This window comes from Balaenoptera physalus, assembly GCF_965194825.1.
Source record: "Balaenoptera physalus genome assembly, chromosome: 11".
Taxonomy (NCBI): Eukaryota; Metazoa; Chordata; class Mammalia; order Artiodactyla; family Balaenopteridae; genus Balaenoptera; species Balaenoptera physalus.
In genome coordinates, this window is record NC_138896.1 from 62,631,318 (window position 1) to 62,653,762 (window position 22,445).

A 22,445-nucleotide genomic window follows, 5' to 3' on the forward strand; every position below is an offset into this window, starting at 1 on the left:
TCGGGGGAGTCGCTCTCGGACCGTGCAAGCCCCGGTGACCGTGTCACTGCTCCTCCGCGGCCTGCAGCCAGGTGGGGGGCGGGAGGGGACCCACGCGGGCCCAGGGCCGCTCTCCTCAAGGGCGTAGGACCGGACGTTTCCAGGCCGTGGGATCCAGGACACTAGTCAGGCAGGCAGCCCCGGCCCCGGCCCAGGTCCTGTCCGCGCTCCGGAGGGGCGCACCCCCCGCCACCTGGCACCCGGTCTCCACGAGAGGCAACATCCTGCACCTGTCTGGGAGGGACTCGGATGAGACCTGGGACAGCAGGACGCCGAGGTGGGAACCAGAGCGCAGGTAACGTGGGGGCGGGGCTGGCATCCAGCGCCTGCCCCGCCCACTCCAGGCTCTCCGACGCCTTTGTCAACACTGATACCGAGGGGGCTGGGCCTTCGGAGATTAGCCGGTGGGGTGGGGGTGGGGGTGGGGGTGGGGGTGGGGTGGGGAGGAACAGAGTAGCGCTGAGAACCCTGGGAACTGCGGGGCGAGGGTGGAGGCGGGTCGCGGCGTCCCGGGGCAGGAAGAGGTCAGTGGTACGAGGGGGTCATGGCCAGGGCGGTGCTGGATGAGGCAAGCCAGGCTCAGTCCCCTTCTGACTCCAAGCCCGGATCCGTGGGAGGGTGGCCGAACCGGAGGAGGGGTTGACAGAGCTCCATTCTTGCTCCGGAGGATGAAGGGAGAGGCCGGGTACCCTCTCGTCCTTGTAGCATACTGGCTGCCTGTGATCACTGCTCTGGGCCTCAGTTTCCTCTCTCTGTGCCAAGGGCCTGATCCCATGGAGCTTGTCCACACCAGACACAAAACAATGCTGCTCATCTGGACCCCAGGCCAGGCCCTGGGCCCACTGCCACCGCTCCGGGCCTTGGGTCACAGATTACAGGGTGGGGAGGTTCTGGAGTAGGGCAGTTATGAGAGACTTCCTAGAGACCCAGAGAAGTCTAAGGGGAGGGGCCTTGGAGAGGTCCTTGTGCGCCGCCCCCCCCCAGCTAAGCTGCTGAGGCTGCATTGTGCCAGGTGGGGTGTCCTGCCCACAAAGAGGGCAGAGGGAGGTGCCATTTTGGTTGAGTCCAGAATGTGGAAAGGGAGCCATGGGAAGATGTAGGGGAGAGGCTTCCAGGCAAAGGAAACAACAAGTGCAAAGGTCCAGAGACTAGAATGAGGTTGGTGTCTTAAGAGACGCAAGAATCCTGTAGCTGGAATGAAGTGAGAACTGGGGACAGTGATAGGAGATGCAGCCAGAGGGACAGGCAACTGGGGATTTGATTTTAGGGAAGCCTCTGGAAAGTTTGAAACAGGGGAGTGGCATGATCTGATTTATGGTTGAAAGATCCCTCTGGCTACGGCGGGAGGATGGACGTAGGGACCAGGGAGACCGAGAGAGGAGCTCGTGCTGCCAGCTGGTGTGAGAGGCTGCTTCCCAGAGCAGGGCAGGAGTTGTGAGAGGGCTGGCCAGGCTCAGGGGCCCAGATGAACCAGCCGCTGGCCAGTCTGCTGGGTGTGAGGGAAGAATAGGAACCCAGGATGGCTCCCAGGTTTGGGGCCTGAGCAACTGGATGTTCCTGCCATTTCCGGAGGCTGTGAGGAGGTAGATCTGAGAGAGGCCTGACGTGGATGTCAAGCGTAAGGGCAGACGTGCCAGGAGAGATGGGACCAGATAAAGGAGATAGGTGGAGGCTGGGGGAGTTCGGGAGGGGTGGGAGTCAGGATCAGAAGAGAGCGTTTCCATGGTGTTTACAGCCTGGGGACTGGAACTTGGGAAAAAAATAGAAAGGAGACGGGCGAAGGAGCGAAGGCTTGTGCCTGCTGACATTTAAAGGCCCCAAAGGAGGCAGCCAGTGCGGTGGGGAGAAAACTTGGGCTGGGGGAGGTTTCAAAAGGAAGGGTTGGTCAGAGGAGTCCCTGGTTGGTGGAGGGGAAAGGTAAGGTGAAGACAGGGAGCCAAGCCCCAGCTTTTGGGCTCTGGGGACTAGGAAAGGGCCCTTTCCAGGGAATGAAGAACAAAGACCAGCCAGGGTGGACTGAGAGAGAAACTGAGATGAGGTGGGGAGAAGTGACTGCATGTGATTTCCCTGGGCCCCAGACAAAAGGAGTCGGGAAACGGGTGTGCACAGGCAGAGAGGTGGAGCCAAACGCAGGCACCTCACAGGCCACACGCACAGTCACAAAAAGGAACAGAGGCTCAAAAAGGCATTCTCCCACACACAGGTCAGACACACAGACACACACAGGGATTGGCCAAGTGCCTTGTGACACGGGCCTCCCTTCACGCACAGGGACCCAGTAGCTCTATCTGTTAAACACAGTCACACACTGGCAGTGGGTCCTCCTGGGCACGGCTGGACCCAGATTTCCTGGAGTCCCCCCACCCTGTGACAGAGAGCAGTGGGGGTGAGGACTGGACATGGGGAAAGGGTCTTGGGACCAATGGCAGCTTTTTTTTTTTTTTTTAAGGAATTTTTTTAAAATTAATTAATTCATTTATTTTTGGCTGCGTTGGGTTTTCGTTGCTGTGCACAGGCTTTCTCTAGTTGCGGTGAGCAGGGGCTACTCTTTGTTGCAGTGCACGGGCTTCTCATTGCAGTGACTTCTCTTGTTGCGGAGCACGGGCTCTAGGCGCGTGGGCTTCAGTAGTTGTGGTGCACGGGCTTAGTTGCTCCGCAGCATGTAGGATCTTCCTGGACCAGGGATCGAACCCGTGTCCCCTGCATTGCAGACGGATTCTTAACCACTGCGCCACCAGGGTAGCCCCGGATGGCAGCTTTTAGCAGTGTTCCCACACTGGAAGGGGCATCCACACCGGCTGCACCGTGGCTGGGACTGAGGCCTGTGGTCTAAGTTAAGGATGGCTGTGCCCCTGGAGGTTCTGGAAGGCTCTGTTTTCCAGCTCTTCCCCCACCCCACAATCAGGAAGGAAAGGAGGGGGCAGCCTAGGCGTGGAAGCGGCGTGTTCCCTGCAAGGGCTGGACTGGCCTCTCCCACGATGGGTATCAGGGCTCCCTGGGGAGGGCTGTGCCGGGCAGCGAGCCCGAATTGGGGTGGGGAGGGCAGCAGAGATGCAGGAGGGAGCCCTGGCCACCTTCCCCCACCTTCTGAAGTGACCTGGGTCTCGCAGAGCCAGACTGCCGACCCCCCTAACCAGCCTTGGTGCTGCTTCCTCCTAAAGTTTGCTGGGGTGGCCTGGCCTTCTGGAGGTCAGGGATCAGGGACTCTCAGAAGGGAAGTCACAGTGGATTCCACACCCCACATCTTGGTGCAGCCCAGGCCTCCATCCCCCGCTCTCTCTGGCCACCGGTACCCAGGAGGTGAGGCCTGGCAGTCCAGCCAGGGGAAGGGGTTGGCTCTCAGAGAGCTGGGTCAATATTTGTTGACTGACTAACTGATTGACTAAGTGTGAATGCCCCAGCCTGACAAGTGCTGGGGCGTGTCCTGCTGGGCGGGAACAGGGATTCAGTTACAGTGTGGGGGAGGGCAATGGGCAGAGCCTGGCCCCGAGCCAGGCCCAGCACTGCCCACAGGCAGGGTGAAGGAGCGAGCAGTCTCCAGCAGGTAGGCCGGGCAAGGAGGAGACTCGGGGGGGCAGGGTGGGGAGGGCTGCCCCAAATCGGGTGTACCACATGGGGTCACTGGGCTCGGGGCTGCCGAGGGGCCGGCAGAACTGGGAAGGCAGCGAGCAGCCCAGCAGGTGAGAGCACTGGTGGAGGCAGGGAGGCTGCGACCAAAGCAACCCTCAGAGGCAAGAAAGTGTCAGATTTTCTATGGGGCGGGGGCATGTCTGTCTCCCAAGTCCATACACCTGGGGCCGGGGCCCTGTCCGTACCTCCCACTCCAGCAGGCAGCGCCCCCCGCCCCCTTCCTGGAAGTCCGGCAAAGTGACCTCAGGGCCCGCCCCTTCGCAGGATCCTCAGGAGGCGGAAGTTACACACCTAGGGGAGAAAAAGGGGCACCAGAGGAGGGAGGAGGCTCTGGGTAGAGGGAGGGGCGGGGGGTGTGGAAGGAGGGGGCCCCCGAGGGAGAGACAGGGGCCCCTGGGTGGAAGGGGAACCCAGGGAAGGGAAAAAGAGGCCAGGGGAGAGAGGGTGCATTGGGGAAGGAAAGGGGTGTGAGAGGGCGGCTCCAGCGGAAAGAAGGGGGCATCTGGAGGACGAAGGGAGCACAGAAAGGGTGGAGGGGCATCAGGAGAGAAGGGGGCACTGGGGAGGGAGGATGCATGGGGGGAGGAAAAGGGCACCCAGAAAAGGAGGCGGCACCGGGACAGAAGGGCATGTCAGAGGAAGAGCTGGACATCTGGGAGAGGAAGGGGGCCACGGCTGGAGGGAGTGAGCCCCCAGGGAAGAGGAGGGGGCTTCCGGTAGGAGGAGAGGATACCTGGTAGAGGGTCTCCACTCGGGGTGGGTGATGGAAGGGGAAGAGGGGACACCCTCGGGTGGGAAAGCCTGGTGGGTCAGAAGAGGCACTCTGGGGAGGGAAGGGGCCTCCTGAGGGAGAAGGGACTGCCTGGAGGAAAGAAGAGGGTGCTGGGGAGAGAGGGCCCCCACCCTTTGAGCATCCCTTCTCCATCCCCCCAGAATCCAGTTGGAAGACAGGTTACATGGGATGAGGCCTCAGGCCCTGGGAGCCTGAGAGTTTGGCTCCGCAGGCTGGCACGGGATATGCGGGCACCCTCCAAGCTCCCTGGGCATGATGCTGTCCCCACCCCGTGAAACCAGCCCAGTCCCAACTTCCTGGCCACAGTCTGACTTCCCTGCCCCACAGGGAGCCCTGGGGACCCCTGTGCTGAGCCAAGCAGTCTTCCTGTCACTCTGTCACTATTTCACAGTTACAGCTCCTAGTCTGTACCTCTGGTCACTGCCTGCCTGTGCCCTGGTGGTTGTCACTAATCACTGCTTCTGCCCGTCACCACTGAATGTCACTACCCCTGTCACTTGATGTCATCACATGTTTCCTGTTGCTTGAGACCACCGTAACATGGTCACCGTGTCTGCCTGTCACTCATGTCACTGTCACAGCAACAGGCCATCACTGCAACAGCAGTTCTGGGTGCAGTTAGAGCACATGGTGACTCCCTTCTCCGTCCGCTTTCTCTCCTGCAGTCATGGGCTGAGGACCTGCCAGGTGTCAGGCAGCAGGAGCCGGCAGTAAACAGGAGGACAAGCCCCTGGCCCCGGAATCCTCTGCTCTAGTGAGGGAGGCCAGGCCATCAGCACACAGGGTCTCCAGTATGGGTTCAGGGGGGGCAGCTCTAGCCCCGGCAGGACCCCCCTCTGCCCGCCCTGTTCTGGGCAGCTCCCTCTCCCACCCCACCTCACCCCACATCCATGGCCATCTTGGCCCTCTTTGAGAGGGCTGGGTGTTTCCCACTGTGAGCTCACCAGGGCCTGGGCCCGGCCTGGACAAAGGTGTAAGGAAGCTGGGCCACTCGGTGCCACCTGTCACGCTATGCCTCTGATTCTGTAACTCTGTATCTCCCCTCCCACTTCATTTCCCCGATCATGCAGGGTCAAGGGTGTTCCTCCTGCTGATACAGCACGGCTAGAGTGGAGTGGAGAGGGGAGGGGAGAGGAGTGAAAACCACACCAGGGCCACTAGGAGTGAGAAATTCAGAAAGAAGGGACTTCTGGGTCTATTAGGCAAAGCAGCAGCAAGACGGAAAAGTTGCAGCTGGCAGGATTTAGGTTACACGTCGAAAGAATTTCCACGGATGAAGGAATGACCAAACCTCATGCAGAGGTTTCTGAAGGAGGGGTGCAGGGAAGCCCGGGGTCATTGAGAGTCACCTGCCAACATGTAACAAAATCCAGAGCCCCCTTCTTCCCCAGATCCCTCTCATTCCACGCTTCTCTCTCCTGTGCACACTCAGAACCACAGAGCACGGCAAAGTTGCTGTTTGCAGAGCCAGTGGCTGTTTGCAGTCTGTGTGTATTAAGTGTTCAGCTCTATTTCAAGAATTTGAGAATGTTTTGGTCTGATCTATGCAAACTGCTCATGTTAGCTAAGCCTGTCACTTGCTGCAGAGTCTGTCACCTTCAGAGACAGTCCGTGTGTGCAGAGTCTGTCCTGGGTTTGCAGAACATTTGTCTTATCTGCAGAGCTTCTTTCTGTCCTGAGCCTGTTTTGAGAGTGTCTTTTTTCAGAACCTGGGTCTTTTTAAACAGTCTGTCCCTCTTTCCTCATGGATAAGATATGCTTTTATTGCAGAAGCGGCCCTGAACGCAAGCCTATCCCTGTCTCCCGAGCTTGTCCTGCGGCCTTGGCTGGGACATCTCTTTCTGCCTAAAGACACTGTCCCTGTCTATAAAGCATTGTCTGTTTATAGTTCCTGGCCCTGTCAGCAGAACCTGTTTCCTCTGCAGCGAGTATCTCTGTCTCTAGACTCTGTCCCTGTTCACAGTCTTTTCCTATTTCAGAGCCTGTTCTGTCTGCAGAACCTGAGCCCTATTTGTACAGTCTGTGACATTTTTCAGAGCCTTCGCCTATTTGCACAGCCTGTCTGAACTTCCCTGGATCGAAACTCTTGTCTGCTTGCAGGCTCTACTCCTACGAAGAGTTTCTCACCGCCAGGGGTCGCTGTGTCTGGGAGCACCCCTGTCTTTCGACGGAGCACATCCCTGTTGGCAGAGCCCATGCCTGTCTGCACAGTCTACTCCTAATTCCATGTGTACTTGTTAACAGAACCTGTCCCTATTCATGGAGCCTTTATCTGTCTCTAGAACTCATCCTCTTCTAAAGCCTGTCCCTGTTTGCTGAACCTGGGCTCTCTACAGAACCCAGCCCCGTTTTAAGATCTTGCCCATGTCTGGGGCATCTGTGCTGGAACATGGAGCTGATTTCCTGGCCGGCTCCTTTCAGCAAATCCTGCCCTCTCTGAAGACACTGTCACTGTTAACAGAGGCTGTCTGTTTGCAGAGCCTGTGTGGGCTTACAAAACCTATCCCAGTCTGCCAAGTCTCTGTCTATACAGGCTTTGTCTGCAGAGCCTGTGTCTTTTCGCAGAGCCCGGATTGCTCTGCAGAGCTCACGATTGCTTGCCCAGTCTGTTCCGATCTCCTTGTTTGCAGGATTCGAGGCTGTTTCCCAAGGCTGTCCCTGCATGCAGAGCCTGACCATGCCTAGAGAGCTTTTGCCTGCTTCAGAGCCTGCCTCTGTCTGGCAAGCACTTCTCTGACTGGTGATGCTGTGTCTCTTTGCAGAGCCTTGCCTATCTATGTGCCTGTTCATATCTGCAGAGCCTGTCCCTTCTGCAAAGAGTCCCTGTCTTAAGGGTTTGTCCCCATCCACATTTGCAAAGCCTTTCCCAGTTCTGCAAAGCTCCTCCATACCTGCAGAACCCGGGACTGTCGGTAGAGCCTTTCTCAGCGTTCATAACCTTTGCCTGTTCGCCCAGCTTGTCTGAATTTCCCTGGGTCCAGTCTGTGTCTCTTCACGTAGGTCATCCTTACAAAGGTGGTCCCTGTCAACAGAATTCATCTTCGTCAGGAGAACCTGTGCCTGTTGCATCCCTTTCTTGGATCTGAGGAAGCTGTCCGTTTTCTCTGCAGGTGCTGTGTCTCTTTGCATGGCTATCTCCTAACTGTCTGAAAGACCTACGCCTATTTGCCTTGTGTGTGGAGCCTGTCTTGTCTACAGGACTCTGTCTCCCTTCAAGAGCCTGCCCCTGTTTGCAGAGTCTGTCCCTGCCTACAGCACCTGTTGTGACCAGCAGAGCCCTCGCCTGGCTGCAAGCCTATCACTGTCTACAGTGACTGTCCCTGGCTGCAGATCCTGTCTGTATGCACAGCCTGTTTCAAGCTCCCTGTCTGTTTGCAGAGGTTGTCCATAGACTCAAAGCCTATCATTGTCCACAGAGCTCAGCCCTGTTTCAAGAGCACAAGCACAGATGACAAGGCAGGTCCCTGTTGCAAAGCCTCTGTGCCAACGTCTGCAGTACCCATCCTGGTGTGCTGGCCCTTTTGTTTACGCAGCCCTCCTCATGAGAGGCTCAGGCTATGATGAAGGGTCTTTGGAGAGCTGTGCGTGGGGAGAGCTCTTGCTTAGAGCCTGGAGTACAGGTGGCCAGGGCCTGAGGACTCTGGCTCCTGTTCCCTCCCTCACTCTTTCCTGATCTAGGATGGACACCAACGGGGGCCTCCCAGCCATCGGGAGCCACAGGGACCTCCACATATGGATCACTGAGGTGAGCTGCACGACCAGACACAAGAGCTGGTGGTAAAGACAGTGTGCAGGTCTCTGAGACCAGGCTTCTCCCGCCCCCCACTCAGAGCTCCCTCCCCCTCCCCCGCAGGGTCATGGCTGGGGGGAACGGGGTCTCCCAAGTTGTCACTAGGCGCCCTCCTCTCCCAGAACCTGAAGATGGTGCCGGTCCCCGAGCGGGCTTATGGGAACTTCTTTGAGGAGCACTGCTATATCGTCCTGCACGTGAGCACTTCAGGAGTCTGGGGGCGGGGGCGGGGGGGTGGCTGGCCCTTTGGGAGTTCCATGGTGCAGACTAAGCTCTGCCCTGGGAAAAGGCAGTCTGGGAGCCCAAGAATCGCATCCCATACGGAGGCTGCTGCCTTTGAGGCCTCTTCACCCTTCCCTCCCCGGTCTCCGTCTCCTGTCGGTGGAAGCACCTGACCAGTCTCCCCACAGCCCTTCGTACATCCTCCACCTCGGTCTCCATCTCCGCCCCAGCCCTCGGGCCCCACCCCACTCCTGGGACCTCAGCCCCTCACCACACACACAGACGCAAACACCTGGGCCCTCGGTCCCCCAGAGCCTGAAGGCCACGTCGGGGGCGCCCAAAGACCTGCACTACTGGGTCGGGAAGGAGGCGGGTGTGGAGGCGCAGGGTACGGCGGGCTCCTTCGTGCAGCACCTACAGGAGACGCTGGGTGGCGCCACCGTGCAGCACCGCGAGGCGCAGGGCCACGAATCCGCCTGCTTTCGCAGCTACTTCCGCCCTGGAATCATGTGAGTGAGGCGGGCAGCGGGCTGGGAGGGGCAGGAGCCATGGGGTGGCTGGCGGCCTGGGGCAACTGTCTCCCTCATCACAGTGTGTGGGGTGGTTTTTCTGAGGGGGGGCGGGTGACAACTTATTGACATACAAATCATACCATACAACCCACCCATTTAAAGCATACAATTCAGTGATTTTTAGTGTATTCACAGACTTGTGGGATCCATCGCTATAATTTTAGAACGTTTTCATCACCCCCAGAAGAAGCCCCGTACCCTTTAGCATCACTCCCCATTTCCCCCAATACTCCCTTGCCCCAGTCTGTATAGATTTCCCTCTTCTGGACATTTTACTTAAATAGAATTATACACCACCATTTATGGATATACCACATTTTAATTATGTATTCAACACTTAATGGACATTTGGGTTGTTTCCACTTTTTAGCTGTTATGGGTAATACTGTTGTTAGCATTTGTATACAAGTTTTGGGTGGTTTTTCCCCACAGTTTTATTGAGCTATAACTGACACACAGCACTGTATAAGTTTAAGGTGTACAGCATAATGGTTTGACTTGCATATGTTGTGAGCTGATTACTGCAGTAAGTTTACTCACCATCCAGTATTGTATACAAGTTTTTGTGTGGACATATGTTTTTCATTTCTCTTGGGTGTATACCCAGGAGTGGATCCCAGTGTTGTTTTTGAGTTTGCTTTTCTGTTACTATGCCCAATAGAAATATGGCTTTTGCTGTAAATTGCTTCAAATATTTATTTAACAATTACAATATATTAGGTCGAACCATAGGAAATTGCCAGTATTTGATCATTTCTGTTGAACCTGATACGTGTAAATAGTATATACATAAATGCACACACACATGTATACATGCACATGCAGAAAACATGCCACCCCATGTATGTCCACCTACAGATGGGCACCCACATACATCGGTGAGTATTCATGTCCACCTACACACATATACGCGGTTGCGTGAATTCCATGCACGCACATCTGTACTCACGGATAAACAGATACACGTTATACCCCACATGCATACATGTATATACACATTCATGTGTCCACGTATCTACACATGGATAAACACATGCACATTACTGCCCCCATATGCTTGTACACACGTGTTCATATCTACTTGCACACACGTATTAAACAGGCACGTGTGTGTCCCCACATGCGTGCATGCAGGTGCGCACATCTGCACTCACCCCTGCGCATGGCAGCATACGATCTCACGTGGGACCCCATGCTCTCCTCAGCTACCGGAAGGGAGGCCTGGCCTCTGCCCTCAAGCACGTGGAGACCAACGTGTACAACATCCAGCGACTGCTGCGCATCAGAGCAGGGAAGCACGTGTCAGCCAGCGAGGTGAGAGCTGCCAGGGATGCCACCTGACCTTGGACTCAGCTGGACTGCGTGTCCTGAAGTGTAGGGAAGTGTGGAGCATGGTGGGGACAGTGGGGGGAATGCGGGAGGTCAGCATTCCCCGATGGCCCATCCTGATGAGGAGAGAGAAGGCAGAGCCAGGCTTCCAGCCCCACCCCTCCCACAGCTCCTTTGACCCTCTGTTTCCTCATCTGTCCCATGGACACACTGAGAACTAGGGAGGTGAGGCAGACAAGATGATGCACCTGGCTGGCCCTGGTAAGCAGCACAGTGGGAAGTAGCATGATTTGGGGAGGTGCACAGCCCCACATTCTCATACACATCATAATTGTCACCCATAGACACACCCAGTGTCTCCACTGTTAGCCCTAATGCCACTCGGTCCATAGAGTGCCCTTGTGCAAATTAGACCTGAGTGCCCCTTACTTCCGTCTGTCAGGATATTGATGGAAAATACTGATCTTGTGAGAACAAGACGGTTTTCTGCCATCAGTGTAATGAACAGTCAGGAGTTTGACGCCTGCGATGTGAATGGTGACACTGAGTTGTGTACATTACTGTCTGCATGGTATGTGGCAGCTCTGTGACTCACAGACAATCCCACCGAGGCTCATGCAGTGTCACCCACAGATTTAGTGATCATACATCCCCGGTCATGCAGCGCCACCATGCAGCCCCAAGTTTTGCCTGTTAGCCTGACATAATTATTCAGAGCTCCCACTTTTACTCTCCAAAGCATTGGGATGATAATTGCCCTTTTCCACAGATAACACACTGTCCCCCACACAGGCACACATGCACTGTCAGCCAGGAGCTCATACACTTCTTCACATTTGATGTTCACCTACACACACATCTACACGTGTGGATAAACCGATACTTGCGCCCCTCTTGCATCCATGTGTCTGTGTACGCATGTACTGCTGTAGACTTGCACTGAGTGAGAAGTGTCACACTTGGTCACGGACACCCTGTGAAATGCAGCATAACCTACACTTACACATGCCCAGAGATGCACCAAGCCACGTCCACAGTGACGCTCAAGTTCTCACATGCTTACATGGATGCGTGCCTGCACACCATCAGAGTGGTGTCACACTCACACATACACCCAGTTGCACACAGCTTCATGCACATAAGTGACACACCTGAGCTATGCGCACGTGGGCAAGGACAGGCTGCAGTGCCCCTCCACCTGGGTGCGGGTGGTATGACACACTGTCTCCCTCCCTGACGCCTGGCTCTGGCAGGTGGAGCTCTCCTGGCACAGCTTTAATAAGAGTGACATCTTCCTGCTAGACCTGGGCAAGATGATGATCCAGTGGAATGGGCCCAAAACCAGCACTGCTGAGAAGGCGCGGGTCAGTGTCTGCCCCGGGAACTAAGGGGTGCAGTGCTCGGGGAGAGGGGTGGTCCTGCAGGTGCCCGTCCTCCAGCTACCCCAATAGGTGGGCTTCGCTCTCGCCTAAGAAGCTGAGAAGCACCTACAAACTGAGTCCAGATCCTGAACTGGTGTTACCCCTGGATGCCAGGATAAGAGGATACCTCCCCTGGCCCCCAGCCTCTGGGAGCTGAGCAGTGACAGGAGGATTCTGGGCTGGACTGTCTGAGAGGTGAGGGGGGGCATCCTGGGGATGCTCTGACTGCCAGGTCCTGTCCCGCAGGGCCTGGCCCTGACCCACAGCCTCCAGAACAGGGAGCGTGGTGGCCGTGCACAGATTGGCGTGGTGGATGATGAGGCTGAAGCCACTGACCTCATGCAGATCATGGAAGCTGTGCTGGGCTGCAGAGTGGGCAACCTGCACACCGCCATGCCCAGCAAGAGTACTGACCAACTGCAAAAGGCCAATGTCCGCCTCTACCAGTGAGAAGGCTTTGGGAGTGGGCAGGGTGGGTGGAATAGCCCAGGCGTGCATGTCCGTCGTTACTGCAATAACACGGTGTCTCTAGGAAGCCCTCTAGAAAAGGTTCATGGGTTTCTGGGGCAGGCCATGTGGGACCTTAGACCCAGCCTGTGCTCTTGCATGGCTGCCTTTCTGAGAACGCATTGTACAGACAGGGCGACTGAGGCCCTGAGAGGGCCAGGGAGCTGCCTAAGTCTTCACAGCAAGGCTGCAGTGAAGACCTCAACCTGGGCCCCCAGCCCCCAAGCCTTCTGCCTCTGGAGGTGCGAGGGGCAGTGGTAGCTGGAGCGGAGCCAGGCCCGGGAGGAGCTGAGCTGCCCGCATCTGGATGCCTGTCCCCTAGTGTCTACGAGAAGGGCAAGGATGTGGTGATCCAGGAGTTGGCGACCTGCCCACTGGCCCAAGACCTACTGCAGAAGGAGGTGAGGCATGCCTGGCCCCAGCCATCCCATCCATCTCCCCACCCACTCCACAAGCCCAACCCAGTCTGGACCACCTACTGACCAGCCCCACTTTTGGTCCCAGGACTGCTACATCCTGGACCAGGGTGGTTTCAAGATCTACGTGTGGCAGGGACGCATGACTAGCCTCCAGGAGAAAAAGGCTGCCTTCAGCAGGGCTCTGGTGAGGCTATGGGGTCCTGTCTTAGAGGGACATAGCGCTGCCCTGGTTCCTGGGTAGGGAGGAAGCCGCCCTACCCTGCAACCTAAGCTGGGAGACATCCATGTCCTGGGGTCTAAAGAGAGAGGTAGTCCTGCCCTGGGGCCAGGAGGGGGATACATCCTGCCCTGGGAGCCCTGTCTGATGGAGGAGGACATAACCCTGCCCTGGGGTCTAAGCCTGAAGACCCACCGCCCTGTCTGAGGGCGGAGACACAGCTCTGCCCAACGGTCCGAGGGGGAACACAGGGCCCCTCTCTGGGGTACCGCGGGCTGTGGCCTGCCTTGGGGGCCCTGACGGGGGGGAAGACCAGATAGCATCCAAGAAACCATGTGTAAAAGGGGGATGTGGGGGACCCGCCTTGAGGTCTGAGGATTCTCCAAGCCCTGGGTGCTCCCTCCTTTTCCAGGAGGGGAGGCAGGGCTCTGCCTGGGGTCTGACGGGTGGTCATAGCTGGCCCTTCCCGAGGCCCGGACGAACGGGACCCTGCCTGTCCTCAGGGACCTCGGAGAAGTCGGTAGTGCCGGAGCCAGCTCCTTAAGCCAGTCATGAGCTCAGTTAATTAACGCTGCTCAGCGCACTGTTTGGCCCCGCAGCGTGAGCGGCAGGTCCTGTGGGTGGGGCGGGGCTGTGGGCCCTTGGGCCACACGCTTGACAGAGCCCCCCACCCCCCGCCCAGGGCTTCATCCAGGCCAAGGGCTACCCGAGCTACACCAATGTGGAGGTGGTGGACGAAGGCGCTGAGTCGGCCGCGTTCAAGCAGCTCTTCCGATCGTGGTCTGGGGAGCAGCGCAAGAACAAGCACCTCCGCGGAATGGGTGAGGGGGCGTGGCCGGACGGCAGAGCGGAGCTCCGAGCCGCGGCTTCCTGAGCGATGGGCGGGGCGGGGCGGGGCTGGAGGGGCGGGGCCTGGGCGGGGCCCAGAATCTCCAAGGGAAGGGTGAGGGGGCGTGGCCGGAGGGAGCTTCTTGCGTGATTGGCTGGGCGAGGCGAAGTCTGGGACAGGGCAAACGTCGCCAGTGACACCCTCTGTCCCACCCTCAGGTAAATTACTTCAGGTGAAACTGGACGTGGGCAAGCTGCACAGCCATCCTGAGCTGGCGGCCCAGCTCAGGATGGTGGACGACGGCTCTGGGAAGGTGGAGGTGAGGGGCACTGGCTTGGCTGGGGGAAGATGGGCGCACAGGTGTAGGCTTTGTCTTCAGGTGAACCTTATGGCTGCTAAAGTGACCCAGGTACGCCCAGGTGCACATCTACACACAATCAGGGGCACACGGGGCATGTGTACGTATACATGCACCCTCCGCCCTGCCAGCTCATACGCATCACGCGTACAGTCACACGCAGCCACGGCCACTTGCTCGGTAACACTCATGGCACCTAGCACAGTAACATTCGGACAATTAATTTTTGCCCTTTTGTCATATGTATGACACATACATATTATAATATAGACACACATACTCACACCTTGTGATTGCACTTATTCAAACAATTGCAAACATGTAAGCATACAAACTCTACATCACACATGATCACAGCCCCACACGCCCAACACAAAGTCACACCCTGTCAGCCAGCCGTCTGGTCTCAGACCAATGTTCTGGGAGATGCAGAGGTTGGGGGCTCCTTCCAGGCTCTGTACAGGGCAGGGTTGTATCTTGACTAATTGGGTCACCCCCAGGCAGGACCCTTAATTCCTTCAGGGCTCAGTTTTTTATATGTAAGGTGGGGCTAAAGCTGTGGTCCCACCTGGCCCCGAGGCTGGCGTGTGGGTGCTGAGAGCTTATGGGAACAGGACAGCTGGGCCTGTGTGAGGCGCGCTAGTTCTCAAGGTAGGCCGAGGTCAGAGAAAATACTGTTTCTCCAAGGTGCCCTCTGACGTTTGCCCTACTATGGATGGACAGTGGCAGTGAGTGGGGAGAGACTGAGATAGGAGAGGACGCGGGGGGGGGGTTGGAGGGGGAGGAGGGAGAGGAGGGAGAGAGGATGACAGGTTGGGGGGACAGGGAGAGACAAAGAAGAGGAGACTGAGAATGAGAGAGGGCGGAGGAGACCGAATAGAGGGAGGAGGGGATGGGATGCAGAGCAGGGAGGGGTGAGGGCACAGGGAGAGGAGAAAGGGGGTCAGGGAGAGATGGGGTACCCAGGGAGAGACAGAGGGGCAGCCAGAGAGAGAGAGAACAGGAGAAACAGGAAAGCGGAGAGAAGGGCAAGGGAGGAAGGAAGGAGGGGTCTGCAGCCCAGGCCCCAAGCACAAAGGCAGGGAGGGGACGTCCCCCCCACCGCCCCCCGCAGCAGGCTCGGGGACAGGCAGCCAGAGGGGGCGCCCGAGCCAGGAGGCCTGGCTGCCAGGTGAGTGCTGCTCCTGGAGGTGAGTGGCTGCAGCCAGCCTCTTCTGCAGAAGCAGGATTCTCGGTGCTCTGGTCTCTTCCAGAGACTGCTGTCAGGCTCTGTGTGGCCACGGGATGCCCAGATGTTGTTTCTTGCCATGTCGAGGTGAGCGCTGTTACCCCCACTTCACAGGTGGGAAAAACTGAAGCTCAGAAAGGTCTCACTGCCATCGTGGGTGACCGGGATTCAACCAGGGTTTGCCTGGCTCCAGGGCCCATGCTCGGCTACCCACAGGAACAGGACATCACATTAAGTGTGATGAAGTGTTTCCCTTTCAGTCTTTGAACAGGGTTTGCTTTTTTAAGTGACACTTGAAAAAAGGAAATTTTTCCAAGAGCTCCAAGGCCTTGCTTCTGCCCAGCTTCTGCTGCCCTGGCCTGAGCAGAGAGCAGCTGTGCAGGGCCGTGGCTGGTGGGGTCAGGCTGGGGTGGCATCTGGCAGCCTGGGCAGCCTCTGGGGTCCTCACCACTTGTTTGTCCCAGGCACCACACACCAACTCAGAGTCCTGGCTGAGAACAGGCTGGCACAAGTGTGGGTCCCAGGGGTCCCTGGCGGAAGCACAGAGTATAGGGTGGGCACAGAACTCGGGGGGAGCCCCTTGTTTGCACAGATGAGGCATGCCCCCAGCTGCAGAGAGCTTCCTGGCTGGACACAGGGTGGGTGGGCTAGTTCAGGTGGAGGCACCACCCCTGCCTGTTGGTCCCCTGTTCCCCAGGTGTGGTACATCCAGGACTCATGCAGGCAGCCCGTGGACCCCACGCATCACGGACAGCTGTGCGCAGGCAACTGCTACCTTGTCCTCTACACATACCAGAAGATGGGCCTCGTCCAGTACATCCTGTACCTGTGGCAGGTGTGCCGGCCTGAGCAGGGTGGCGGGCACCCTCAAGCCCCAGAGCTGAGGAGCTGAGAGTGGGGTCTGGGAGTTGTGCCAGGCCCTCACCACCCCTGCCCGCAGGGCCTCCAGGCCGCCGCACACGAGATCAAGGCCCTGAAGGGCAACGCCGAGGAGCTGGACCTCCAGTACCATGGAGCCCTGGTGCAGGAGCACGTGACCATGGGCAGCGAGCCCCCGCACTTCCTCACCATCTTCCAGGGCCAGCTGGTGATCTTCCAGGTAGGGCCCGCCTTGCTGCTGTGGCCGCAGCCTCTCCACTCCTCCATGCGCCCATGGCCCTTACACGCATGTGCTAAGCACCTTCTCTGCAGGTCAGGGGCCCAGCGGTAGCCCCTTGGCTTCCTGGTGCTTGTCCGAGGCCCAGGAGCTCCAAGGGTGACCCCTGCCTGAGTTTCTTCCCCCATCCCCAGAGGCAGCCACAGAACAGACGCACAAGTGCGGAAGCAGAACGGAAAGGGAGCCGGGGCCTTACCTGGGGTCACACCCAGGCAAAGCTGCTCCCCACTTTCCGTCTTCAAGGCCTGGGGGATCCATGCTCTGACCCCTCGGAGATGGGGTGAGGGGTCTGTTTAGAAAGGGCCTGGTTCCCTATTCTAGACCGATGGGATCCTCACGCTCCACACTCAGAGGGTAGAAAACAGAGGTGGCTCCAGAGAGGGGGCCCTGGGTGCCGAGGCAGTTTGGCCCCCACTGGGAGAGGAAGGTGGCCCCAAGAGCCCTTGCCTCAGCCTGAGGCCCAGCCCTCTCGTAGGGGAGCTCTGGGCACAATGGGAAGGGGCAGCCAGCGTCCGCCACAAGGCTCTTCCACGTACGAGGCACCGACAGCTACAACACCTGGACCCTGGAGGTGCCAGCCCGTGCCTCAGCCCTCAACTCCAACGACATCTTCCTGCTGGCCACAGCCGGCCTCTGCTACCTCTGGTTTGGGAAGGTACCCCAGCAATGACCACTTGACTTACTCATGGGGCGGCGGTGCCAGGCCAGGGAAGGGTCCACTACGCAGCGGAGGCTGACTTCAAGTCCAGCCTCAGGCCGGAGGGAGGTGGGGGAGAGGCCACAGTGTCCCTTCTGGGACCTGGGGGAAGTTATGGGTGGACCTGGGCATCCACGGGTCAGAGCCAGGCCAGGCCCAGGCTGCCTCCCCTCCTTCCTGCCTCGTGCCGGGACCATGTCCCTTCCCAAGTCTCTTGGGAAAAGGAGGCCTAGTTCAGATTGCCAGGGTTTTCTCTGATCTTCAGCATAAACCATGAATGATCTCCAAGCCTGGAGGTCCCCCTCCTGTGCTCTGGACCTGGAGAGGTTCCAGGTCCCTGTGACCTTGATCAGCTGAGGAGACAGAGGAAGGAGGGGGAGGAAGGGAGACACTCTTTCACGTGTGCCCCGCCACGAGCCCAGGGCTCCTGTGACTCAGGCGCGGCTCCGCACAGGCTCCTGTTAGTGGGGGATGTGGCGCAGGAGGTGAAGGCCCCTCCCTGTGCAGGGCGTGACCCAGCTCTTTGCCTGCCAGGGCTGCAGCGGTGACCAGCGTGAGATGGCACGGACAGTGGTCACCGTCATCTCCAGGAAGGACAAGGAAATGGTGCTGGAGGGTCAGGAGCCTCCCCACTTCTGGGAGGCCCTGGGGGGCCGGGCGCCCTACCCCAGGAGCAAGAGGTGACAAGGCTGGGAGGAAGGTGCTCTCCTGACCCAGAGGAGGAAACTGAGGGCCAAGAGGGTGGGTGACTGATTAAGGGTCACACAGGGAGGTGGAGAGGCCAGACTAGAGCTGAGAACTCGTGGCTCCCCAGCCCAGGGGCTCCCAGGAGCACAGCCCACCCTTCCCTCCTCCCTAACTTGGAGCAGGAAGATGCTGGGGACAGCAGGGCGGTGGCGCCCTCTGCTGGCCGAATGTGCTCCCTGCACGGTCCCCGTCCTGGACCGTCCTATTGGCAGAGGGCCAGAGGGCAAAGTGCATTCCCCCACGGGTGGTGTCCCCGGAGCGTGTGTGGAGTGTGCAAGAATAGTGTGTGGGGGGTGTGTAAATGGATAAGGGTGTGTATGGGAAGGAAGGGCAGAGTGAGGCCTCAAAGGGAACTGGGAGCGGAGAACCTGCCGCTCTTTATGTCTTAGCGGCCCGGCTATGCGCTGTGCTCCCCCCAAGGCTCCTGAGCTCCTAAATGCTGCTGTCGCCCTCTCTCAGCCTGGCTTCCGTCCTCCCACCTTGGGCCTGAGGCCTGGCTCCTGGGCTCCCGGTCATGGGTGGGGCCAGTGGCTCCTCCCTCCCAGGGCGGCAGGGCTCCAGCTCGGCCCTCCCTCCGCACTCAGCCAGCCACCCCCTCCTTCCCCGTGCTCCTTCCCCGGGAAATTCATGGGGCAGCTTGCACCCCGGCTGCCTGTGGGAAGACAGACTACCTAACCTGCTTTCCCCACTGACACGAGGACACGGAGGCCCAGAGAAGGGCAGGCGTTTGGGAGTGGATCCTGGGATGGGTGGAACTCAGAGGGGAGCGGGTGCCTCCTGCTCCAGGAGGCATTGTGTCCCAGCCCCTGGGGGGCGGTAGAGGGGTGCTGTGCTGGGGGCTGGCTTGGCCCAGGCTGGTCAGAAGCCCAGGTCTCTCTGCGCCCCTCATGGCCTTGTGCCATGCTGGCCAGGCTCCCCGAGGATGTGTCCGACTTCCAGCCACGACTGTTTGAGTGCTCCATCCAGACGGGCCCCCTGGTCCTCACGGAAGTGGTGTTCTTTAGCCAAGAGGACCTGGACAAGTATGACGTCATGTTACTGGACACCTGGGAGGAGGTGCGGCAGCCTGGGTGCCTGGCTGGGGTGTGAATGGGGGGGGTGTCTGCACCTGCGTAACTGGGTGTGAGTGTGTGTGACTTTGTGTTTCTAGCCATGTGACTGCATATAAGGCTGCGGGTGTGTGACTATCTACGACACTGTAACACTGAGTGGGCAATTGTGTGACTGTGGATAAGACATCAGGGACGACTCTGTGACCCAGGGAGCCTGTGGGAGACTGTGGCTGTGTGTCTGGGACTCATGTGTGGTTGTGACCGGTTGTGTAGTTGGGTGTAACTCCGTGTGCCTTATAAGGGCGTGTGTGAGTCCATGCAACTGAGTGCCCATGGCTGACATGTCAGCGCTGAGTGGGTGGCCATAAAGTGACCATGTGTGTGTGTGCACGTGCGCGCGCATGTGCATGATGCCTCTGTGTGACTGCATTTGATCTCTAGTTTATTTATTTCCTCTCTGGTCTTTATTATTTCCTTCCTTCTGCGGACTTTAGGTTTTGTTTGTTCTTTTTCTAATTCTTTTAGGTGGTAGGTTAGGTTGCTTATTTTGAGATTTTTCTTGTTTTTTTGAGGAAGGCCTGTATCGCTATGAACTTCCCTCTTAGGACTGCTTTGGCTGCATCCAATAAATTTTGTATGGTTGTGTTTTCAATGTCATTTATCTGTGTGCCTGCATTTGCCTGTGTGTGTGCAGCTGTGTGTAATGGCCGTGTGGTCAAGGAACTGGCTATAAGTGACCAGACCATGTATAACTGGTGACACTGTGAGAGAGAGACAATGTAACTGGCTGCAGGTGTGAGTGCCTGAGTGACTGAATTCGTGTGACCGTGTAATCATGTTTCTGTGTGGCTGGATGTGATGGTGTTTCAGGCTACTTGTGTTTTCAGGCTGTGTGATCCATTGTAACTGTGCTTAGGTGCAACTATGCGTGAGTACGGGTGACAGTGTACAGCTGTGATTTGCCATCTGGCTGAGTGGTGATGGACAGTTGTGTCTGTGTATCTGTGGTCGTGTGTGTGTATATGTGTGTGTATCTACATCACCGTGCCTGGGACTCTGTGTGACTGTGGCAAGGAGGCCTTTGGGCTCGCATCCCACTCAGAGCGCAGCCAAAGCCCCTCCCCCAGCCCTGTGACCAGCGGCCCTGACTCTCCCTCTCGCTCGCTCTGCTCCAGCCACCGTGGCTTCCTGGATGCTCCCTGAACATGCCAGCGTGCTCAGGGCCTTTGTACTGGTTGTTGTTTCCTCTGCTCAGAACACTTTCCCCCCAGACATACATGTGACTTGCTCCCCCACCTCCCTCAGATCTTGACTCCAGTGTCATCTTCTCAGTAAGGCTCTCCCTGACTCTAATTTAAAATGATGGTATCCACCCCACCACCACCCCACTTCTCTTCTTTCCCTGCTTTATTTTTCTCCATCTGATATACTACATATTTTACTTATTTTTGTGTCTCCCCCAGCAAAATGAAAGCTCTACAAGAGCAGGGATTTTGTCTCTTTCTTTCTCATGGTTGAGTCCCCCGTGCCTAGAACATTGCCTGGCACACAGTCGGTGCTCAGTAAATATGTGTGGGTTGATTGCACACATGCATGCCTGAGACCTCCTGGCACATTTACGGGTGTGTGGGTGTGCAGTCAGCCTGCTGGGTGGGTCTGGTTGGCTGGGATGTGTGCATCGGGTTCTGAGACCACATGATGGGCAGGGCTGGGAGGGAAGTGGTCAGCTCGACTCGCCCAAGGCCAGCCCCCCTCTGTGGCCCAGATCTTCCTGTGGCTGGGGGCAGCTGCGAGGGAGTGGAAGCAGGAGGCCGTGGCCTGGGGCCGGGAGTACCTGAAGACCCACCCAGCAGGGAGGAGCCTGGCCACGCCTATCGTGCTAGTCAAGCAGGGCCACGAGCCTCCCACCTTCACTGGATGGTTCCACATGTGGGACCCCTACAAATGGACCGTGAGTGAGGCCTGAACCCCCCATCCCCTCCCTAATCCTGGGAGAGGGGCCTGCCCTGGCAGACGGGGGGGAGCCATTGCCCTGCCCAGGGACCTCCAGTGTGTGGGGGGAATCTGGTCCCATTGGTGCCCCTCCATCCGGCCCCCACCCTGATTCTTGTCCCCAGAACAATCAGTCTTATGAGGAGGTAGTGGAGGGCGGCCTGGGAGCAGTATCTGCCATCTCAGAGATAACAGCAGTGAGTATTGGGGCCTCCCAGGGGTCTGGGCTCGGCTGGCACGGCCCAGAAGGCAGGACGAGCAGGGAAGGAGCCAGGCGCCAGTAGAGGGCAGGGGTGGCAGTTGGGGGCAGGAGGGCTGGTGGGCTCAGTGTGGCCTCCCATGGGAGCCCATCCCCCAGCTTCCCCAGCCTGAGTCCCCTCTCCTGACAGGAGGTCAACAACTTCCGGCTGTCCAGATGGCCAAGCAATGGCAGGGCAGGCCCGTTGGCCCTGTCGGCCCTCAAGGGCTCCAAGGACAGCTCCGAGAACGAGCTGGAGCTGGGCCCCAAGGCGGGCAGCGGCAGCAGCAGCCCCGGATCCGTGGCCAGCGGGAGCCTGCCCCGAGAACAGCTGAGGCACCAGGCTGTTGAGGACCTGCCGGAGGGTGTGGACCCGGCCCACAAGGAGGTGGATGCCTGAGACCCCCGCCCTGTCACTCACCGCCCCAGCACTAATGCATATAAAGCTGAGCTGCCGGCGCCCAGGGCATGACCCACCGATGGTGGGCAATGGGCAGGCTGCCCGGGGAGATGGGTGTTCCAGATAGGGTGATGGGCAGAGAGATGTGGGAGAGGATGACACCTCTGGGTGAGTGGGACAGGGTTCTGGGCTCAGCTGACACCAGTCCTCTGCACCCACTCCCTCCTCTCCCCCACCCCAGTCCTATCTCTCAGACTCTGATTTCCAAGAGATCTTTGGGAAGTCCAAGGAGGAGTTCTACAGCATGGCCAAGTGGAGGCAGCAGCAGGAGAAGAAGCAGCTCGGCTTCTTCTGAACCCCGGCCCTGCCGGCTCCATCTACGTGGCCAAGATGCCTGCCTGCAGGCATCTCCCCGACGCATATATGAGCCCCCCGGGGAGGCCCTCCTGGCGCGCCCTGCTTGGAGACTCCTGGGTCACTAAAATAAAAGCCTGTGGCCTTCACAAGGTATGGTGAGTGGGCTTTCAGGTCTGGGTCACTCAGCAGGTCCGCCTCTGGGGAGAGTGGGCCTCTGGGGTTGGAGGGGTCGGCCGTGACATTCCAAAGACTGAGCCCTCTATACCCTCCGCCATGCAGGGTTTTGTTTCTTGCTGGTCCCTCCTGCCCAGGGGATAGATGTACCCCCTTGCTCCAGTGTGAGGGTGGAGAAGTGGAGAGTGAGGTGCTGGGGCTCCAGTGCTCTGGGGCATGCACACACACACGCAATGCTTTACAGGGATTTTTCCGGTGTCCAGGTAAAGAGACCACAG

The 22,445-nt window shown here is 58.2% G+C and overlaps 1 protein-coding gene across 6 annotated transcripts; it reads left to right on the forward strand.

Moving 5' to 3' along the window:
- Positions 1 to 294: 294 nt before the first annotated feature.
- Positions 295 to 22,144, forward strand: VILL (villin like). 6 transcript variants are annotated; one of them, XM_082412791.1, is made up of 20 exons: positions 295 to 334; positions 8,141 to 8,207; positions 8,375 to 8,449; positions 8,787 to 8,983; positions 10,252 to 10,360; positions 11,629 to 11,739; positions 12,043 to 12,242; positions 12,626 to 12,704; positions 12,808 to 12,906; positions 13,622 to 13,760; positions 13,987 to 14,087; positions 16,052 to 16,189; positions 16,295 to 16,453; positions 16,986 to 17,165; positions 17,742 to 17,887; positions 18,866 to 19,010; positions 20,772 to 20,957; positions 21,124 to 21,195; positions 21,388 to 21,624; positions 21,878 to 22,144. In XM_082412791.1, exons 2-20 carry the CDS (start codon positions 8,142 to 8,144, stop codon positions 21,989 to 21,991), a joined length of 2,553 nt encoding a protein of 850 aa, XP_082268917.1. In that variant the 5' UTR covers positions 295 to 334; position 8,141; the 3' UTR covers positions 21,992 to 22,144. The 6 variants fall into 6 exon arrangements, with proteins under 6 accessions (XP_082268917.1, XP_082268916.1, XP_082268914.1 ...); XM_082412790.1 differs by lacking the exon at positions 295 to 334 and adding an exon at positions 505 to 563; XM_082412788.1 differs by lacking the exon at positions 295 to 334 and adding an exon at positions 3,382 to 3,583.
- The last annotated feature ends 301 nt before the right edge of the window (positions 22,145 to 22,445 follow it).

Excerpts from the sequence above, each read along its gene's own strand:
- VILL (XM_082412788.1), top strand. The coding sequence starts at position 3,432 with ATGCCCCAGCCTGACAAGTGCTGGGGCGTGTCCTGCTGGGCGGGAACA. Across the intron at positions 8,208-8,374 it reads TCCACATATGGATCACTGAG|AACCTGAAGATGGTGCCGGT; the intron begins GTGAGCTGCACG and ends CTCCTCTCCCAG. Across the intron at positions 20,958-21,123 it reads GGGACCCCTACAAATGGACC|AACAATCAGTCTTATGAGGA; the intron begins GTGAGTGAGGCC and ends TCTTGTCCCCAG.